The sequence below is a fragment of the Cyclopterus lumpus genome, chromosome 19 (assembly GCF_009769545.1).
Source record: "Cyclopterus lumpus isolate fCycLum1 chromosome 19, fCycLum1.pri, whole genome shotgun sequence".
Taxonomy (NCBI): domain Eukaryota; kingdom Metazoa; phylum Chordata; class Actinopteri; order Perciformes; family Cyclopteridae; genus Cyclopterus; species Cyclopterus lumpus.
In genome coordinates, this window is record NC_046984.1 from 9,636,541 (window position 1) to 9,643,786 (window position 7,246).

Below are 7,246 nucleotides of genomic sequence, written 5' to 3' on the forward strand. Positions count from 1 at the left end.
GGTGAGAAATACTTTTTTAAATTTATTTTTTACTTAAGAGGGAAACCTTTCTGATTTTATTCTGTCCTTTGAATCTATTGTATAGGGTACCAGGTGTAATCAATCTATTTACGCAGTGATAAAAGATCTTCTGGTCAAAACCTGTCTGTATTTTAAACCAGTTTGCATGACTGACTAAAGGATTTATATATAACTTTTCTACTGTTTCTGCCAAGGAATGCTTAAAAAATGTGTTCCTGTTAAAAATAAGTTGATTGTAACTTTGCTCTTTGTATTGCAGCTGGATTCAAAACTATCACTTACTTAAAGGGAGTAAGTGATCCTTCTGCTTTTCACTTGATTTACCTAAAAGGCTATTTCATTTACATTTTGCTCAACACTGATGTTGACTGGCGGTGTGAAACTTGATGAATGAGTGTGTAAAGTTAGACAGTGAGAAAATACTTGCCATTTTCTACAGTAGGGAAGACACCTGTTAATGTTACACTGGTCTTGGACCAGTGCCTGTTGTTGTTAGTATTGTAATTGTTTTATTATCACTAGTTATTGTTGTTTATTTTATTTTCACAAGTTAAAATCCTATACTGTAATAAACACAAAATCATATCGCAGTCATATATCAATATATGTATACGCATTCACAAAATCAATAGATCAGAGTCACGTGACACGGTGACGTTAAAATCAAAACAGGAAGTACAAATAATAAACAAAACGTTCTGCCTTCAAAACAAAAGATACACATATAAATAATAAATACATAATTTGACAAATACGTATACTCGCAAAACCAGAGATATTTCTAAAAGCTGAGTGGAAAGATTAGATAGAACATTACTGATACTATAGCTATAACTTGATGTTTTGTTTCTCAAAAAAAATAATGTTTTATTTTGGAAGTAGCGCGCCGGAAACGATGTGTGAGGTGTGAAACTTGACCCTGGTAAGAGAACAGGGGGACGGTGGATACACCACACTGTAACTGGGAAACATTTCAGGCCCGGTTTGTCGCAGCTACCTAGGAATGGCTCTCTGGTAATGTGGACCGTCGGCTGTGGAAGCCATCGATGCCGCTGTCGCCCCGCTGTGCCTTTGTGAGACCTGACGGGTCGAGACCCGCCACCATGGCCGCAGCGTTACCCCGCTGCACATCTGTCAGACTCTCCACTGTGGCCACTGTGGTCCTGCTCCTCCTGATGTCGGTGACCACTGTGCAGTCTTCTCAAGGCGACAAGGAGCCGGTGTACCGAGACTGTGTGAAGCAATGTGTCCGGACCAACTGCACCGGAGCTCGGCTGCGGGGCTTCCAGTCCGCACAGCCGCAATATATGGCGCTCACAGGTGAGTTGTTGTCATTGGTAAGTTAAGCTAACTCTCCTTGCTAGCAGTCTGTATTTCTAAACAGTAACGGTACCCAATGCACTTTGCGATATCACCCTGCTAAATAGTTTGTGAACACTTAACAACCACTCGTCCTTCTAGCTTCGTCTGTCGTGGCTGCAATGTGATTTTTAACGCAGTATTTTTTCTCATCTTTGACGTTTTATGAAACATGTGATACTGATTGAGAGTTGAAAGCCAGTTTTTCTGGCTGAGCGAGGTGTCACAAAAGGCCTATTGTATATTGTGATGTATATACTCCACCCTCAGGAACTCGTTAGCAATTGCATAGTGTGTCTGTGTGAGATTTAAAAACACAACATTTGGAAAAGAAGAAGCAATTGATACTGTAATCCAACCACAAAATAGAAACTACATGTAGTCCTTCCTTCTCTGGAGCAGCAAATAGGGAGTGCACATTTGAAGGTGCGGCCACAAACCCTTATTTTTATTTTCTCAATTAATCAACTTTAAAATGTCAGAAAGCAATGAAAATCCTCTCACAGTTTCCCAGAGCCCTACATCCCAAATATCTTGTTTTGTTCAACAAGTAACAGGACTCAAACATATCTCAACTTATTGATATAAAACCGAGAAATTTCTTACTTAAAAAACTGTTTAAAAAAAAATATTTATAAAAAAAGAAAAAGTAGTTGCCAACTGATGTCATTTGACTAATTTTTTCAGTTCTGTACAGTATTTTAATGCCAGATGCATTTTATCGTTTAATATTTCAACCTTTTGAATTTGAACCCTTTGACCTGAGCTCCTCCCTCCTGTGATGCAGGTTGGACATGCCGTGATGATTGTCGCTATGAATGCATGTGGACCACCGTGGGCCTTTACCAGGCCGAGGGGTACAGAATCCCACAGTTCCACGGCAAGGTTGGTGCTTCTTACAGAGGCCCGTCTGTGCATCACAACAACGTTATTTTGTGTTGGAGAAGACGCTGGGCCCAGTCCTCCAGAATAACCTCCTATTGTGTTCACTTAATCAGTAGATTATATGAGACTAGAGCAAGTGCGCCAGTGTTGTTGTTGTGGTTGTTTTGTTGTTGTTGTTGTTTTAACTGATTTGAGTCAAATGTGAAATGTATTTTATTTCTCATAGTGGCCATTTGTGCGCTTCCTGTGTTTTGAGGAGCCAGCTTCTGCCCTGGCCTCTCTGCTGAATGGCCTGGCTTGCCTTATCATGCTGCTGCGCTATCGGAGCATGGTGCCGCGCCAGAGCCCCATGTTCCACACCATCAACGCCTTCTCGCTGGTGAGATAGAGAGAATGAAAGAACTTGCCATCACTAAATACACAAATACTACTGTGTTTATAGAATCGTGACATAATGTACCATGCATATTTAACAAGGGCCTGTGTTGTTCTTTAGGTTTCTCTTAACGCCTGGTTCTGGTCCACAGTTTTTCACACTCGGGACACCTATCTCACAGAGGTAATGTTTGTTGACTGCCTAGAGATACTTCTCAAGCTCGCCAGCTGGTTTATATCAACTTGATGGCAGAAAAAAGCCATATAACAAAAAGAATGATTGGATTGTCAAGTTTATATGGCCTAATACCTGTGACCTTCAGTTTGGGCCACTTACTCCTGAGAAAATCATCTGTTCAGTCAGCTTGTTGGCAGGCAGCAGCTTATTGCTGTTTATATGGAGGGCTGGTGAGAGCATTGGGACTCAATATGCAAACCAGTGGACCGAAACAATGAGCTGAGCACAGCTAAAAGCGACCTTTTTCACATTGCAGGCAATCAGTTAATTCTGTGTTAATTTAAAAAAAAGATACCACTTGTTATAACTTTATTATAAACAGAGTGTCGATATCTTTTGATCTGAAAGACCTCTTGTTTTTGTTGTTTATTGGCTAATTAGCTCAGTAACAGCCTAATGCCATTACTGACAGATGGGGGTCAGATATTTTCAGTAACATAAAAGTATTTTCCTTAATTATGTTTTTTGTCTATGTGATATTCTCTTCCAGAAAATGGACTATTTCTGTGCAACAGCGGTCCTTCTTTACTCCATCTACCTATGCTGTGTGAGGTAAGCTTTAAAACAGGTATTCCTACAAATGTTCTCATTTGTCCCATCATAGAAGATCAGACATGGTCGCAAGAAAATTAAAATCACGTTCAACTCTACTTATCATTGACCATGTTGGAAGTTTCTGTTCAATGTTCATAAATTCCTGATAAGAATGAATTATTTAGTTCAACTTCTGTCACGGAAGTGGTAGATAAAAACTTCTTCAGGGACTCTTGTGTTGTGGTTAATGTAAATGTAACACTTTCTGTTACTCAATGTTTTCCGTTTCACTCTTTGTCAGAACGTTGGGTCTGAGGCGACCTGGGGTGTCAAGCATGGTGGGAGTCCTGCTCATCTTGGCCTTTACCTCGCATGTGTCCTTCTTGACCTTTGTCAGTTTCGACTACGGCTACAACATGGCTGCTAACGCCACAATCGGTACGGCCCATGCTCAAGAGTCATATTTAATCTGGCTGGTTGTAATAATAATAATAATAACTTAATTTTGATAGTTGTGTTCTTTTTTCTGTAGCTGCTTTGTGCCTTATTTTTTATTTTATTTTTTTACCAGGACATTTAATTACACATTTTTTTCCAGTTGTTTTCAATGGTTTTGTTCTTTTTAAAGGCATGGTGAACCTCTTGTGGTGGCTGTGTTGGTGCTGGCAGAACCGGCGGACCCTGCCATACTGGTGGAAGTGCGGCCTGGTGGTGCTGCTGCTTCATGGTCTGGCCCTTCTTGAGCTGCTGGACTTCCCCCCAATGCTCTGGGTCCTAGATGCTCATGCTGTCTGGCACCTCAGCACAATACCAGTGCATTTCCTTTTCTACAGGTTCGTAACCTCAAGTGCTTTGTCTTGTGTGTCATAGCTTTACTAAAGAGAAACCTTTCACGCAGCATCTGATAAAGAAAGAAAGATTATATTCTTGCCTTGAAATTAATAAATATATATATAGTTTCCTTGAAGTGTGTATATTTATTAGTGGAGATAAATACCTGAAAAATGATCCTTGCTTATTAATTCTCCCTCCAGTTTCCTGATAGACGACAGCCTCTACCTACTAAACACAGAGAAGATGGGCGTCAAAGTCGAGTAGGAGGAGCTCTTCACCACGCCTACACCGTCGCACGTCTCCAATCAGAGCAACCGGACACCCGAACACGGAAGTAGCCCAGCCTCCCAGATGACATGCATGACACCACATTGACTTCCATCAAAGTAGATTTTGTTTACAAGTCTCTTGTTTTAATAATTTTTAGTATTTATTTGGGGGGTTACTTTCTCTATTTTTTTGGATCACTGTGGATGTTTGCTCTACTTAACTTTGCCTTGTACAGACATGTGCTCTACGACTCTTTTATCATCAAAACAGGATCAAGGAAAAGGTTTTTCGTTCGACCACAGAAAACTGGGATAATTGGGTTGCATATCCTGTTTCCTTCGAATCTCGGATGCTTCTGAAATTGATCCTCTGAACCAATGATTTTACTCTCACCAGCCTCTTGGATGTTTAGCTCTGCACAAATGGTAGTTTGCTGTGGCTGACAATAGATGGCACCAAATCCCTTGCCAGGCCATCATAACCTCTTGCGTTTGGTACGGCATGTGTCCGAGTACATCTGTGCTAAATGTGGACTGGCGGACACCGAGAGTTGCCCCTTGTGAAGTGGGCTGCCAGTGGATTGTTCTAGAGAGAGAGAGAGGGGGAAAGGGGGTTTATGTTTGGAGGCCATTCTAGCTGACTATTTTTTGTTCTTCTTTTCTCACCATCACACATGTATTTTTGTGCCTGCATTGTTTCCACTGCTGCTTTTGTCTTTTACACTCTTCTGTATAATTCCACATTTCTATTTTAATTTCTATCTGCTCCCTTAGTTGTTTTTATTGTGTTTTCTTCGACCATTTTGTGTGCTTTATTTAGTTGACTTATTACATTTTAATTACTAGATTCTTTTTTAATTTGGGTGGGATAGAGCGGATTATCATGAAATGGAAATATTGTTTTAATTCACCTGGATTGCCTTTTAGTGTGAGGAGAGCGAGAACATAATTGAACATAATAAGCTGCAACAGGAAGCTGCAACATTTTTTTTTTTTTCATCAAGAGTTTCTAATAAATTCTGGGTGATTTTTTTTGTGTGTGTGTGTGTGTGTGTGTGTGTGTGTGTGTGTGTGTGTGTGTTTAATGCCTATTATCTGGATTTGGTTGCATTTCTTGCTGTAATCATTCTCAGAACGACACGTACACAACCAGCTGCTGTTCAGATAACTGTCCCATCAAGTAAAACACTCCCCATCCCTCCATATCTGCCTTACATATCATATCAAACCCGCTTGTCAATGAGCATGTCTCTTCTGTTTCATCAAATCTTTCTGTTCCTCTCAAATGTATCACCAAAAAAAACTCTTGAATTCATACCATGTATGTCTTCATCCCTCAGAGGTTCTCTTCCATGTGTGCACTTGACGCATGTGTGGACATTTACATGCTTTGTTTTTGAAAGTCTGCCCATGCCTTTGTATTTCTGTGAAAACAATGACCAGTACATTATGTGTGTGTACACGTTGCCTTGACGCCACATTGTGTTGTTTTTGCCATCGTAAACCAAATGACTCAGTGTGTGTTTGTGTGAGAGAGCTAGATTGTTCTGGATCCGTTTGTAAAACTACTGATGTGTGTGTGGATAGATAGATAGATATAGACCATGTTGGAGGTTTGCTGTGTGAATGTGTGAGAAGATGGACACATTTAGCTTTGCTGACAGCCTGTGATGGGGGGGAGGGGGAAAGACAGACATGTGGAGGTTGACAGAGGTTTGGGTGGCTAAACGATTCCTGAAATCATGGCAGAGATACTTGCCTTATGGGATAAGAAACATTGTATAGTATATTCTCATTATTTGCCCAAATGATGTGATGTTTATTAGCCACTGGCGTTCATGGAATGGTGTCTGCGGCACTTTAAAAAGCAAGAACAAAATCTAATTTAAAGTTATCCCAAAATCTCAGCCTATTCAAAACTAAAAGTGATCTGACTACTGTTAAGAAACGTATCTCATTGGTCTCGGTTATAAGTTCAATATATCCTGTGAATTAGCATAAAAACAAACACTTTTGCTCTGTAAATCATCATTGTTTATTTCTTTCTTCCAATAACCATATCACTCCTCTTCCCCCGGCTCATCTGCCGCCCCCTGCCTGCTGCCCTGTGAACCATCACCTCTCCTACTGAGTGCACTTTCCTCCACCTCACATCTACTATTTGACTTCCAAAAAAGTGGAACAAATAAAATTGTTCTTTGTTGATAATGAATTAAGCTTGTTTGTTTCCTTACTAGAGATGTGGTCTTTTATCCTGTCAACGTGATTCTCTTCTTCAATTATCTTGTTTTAGTGGTTCTCCAACAATGATACATATTGGTAGACGAGAGGGAAAAGGATCTGAACGTGCCAAAGAGTAAGCATTGTTTGCAGTGAGGCAGGACACTTTCACTTTCAAGACCCTCTAACTTCTGCTCCACAAATCTGTGTTCATTTGTTGGACATGTATCTCACCTTTTGTTTCTTTTTGTGAAGCGTTGGATAAATTCACCTTTTTGTGGCTCAAATTATTGAACGGAAACTATTCAGAAGATTAGAGAGTAAATGTATCTTTGGTGAAACTGATTACAGCTCAAAGAAAATCTGAAACATGACAAGTGGCCACAACTAGATCAAGTTATCTGGTAAGTCAAAATTTTTTGAAACCACTGGTTTAATACTGTACATAACTGCTATTTTCCGACCTTATAATGTATGTTCTCCATATATTGCTCGTAATTCTTCTTGGTTA

At 40.0% G+C, this 7,246-nt stretch overlaps 1 protein-coding gene across 1 annotated transcript; it reads left to right on the forward strand.

Annotated features, from left to right (window-relative positions):
* The first annotated feature begins 918 nt into the window (after window positions 1-918).
* Window positions 919-5,988, forward strand: pgap3 (post-GPI attachment to proteins phospholipase 3). Its single transcript, XM_034559231.1, has 8 exons — window positions 919-1,341; window positions 2,168-2,265; window positions 2,492-2,644; window positions 2,762-2,824; window positions 3,369-3,430; window positions 3,714-3,850; window positions 4,041-4,245; window positions 4,447-5,988. Exons 1-8 carry the CDS (start codon window positions 1,068-1,070, stop codon window positions 4,508-4,510), a joined length of 1,056 nt encoding a protein of 351 aa, XP_034415122.1. The 5' UTR covers window positions 919-1,067; the 3' UTR covers window positions 4,511-5,988.
* Window positions 5,989-7,246: the final 1,258 nt, after the last annotated feature.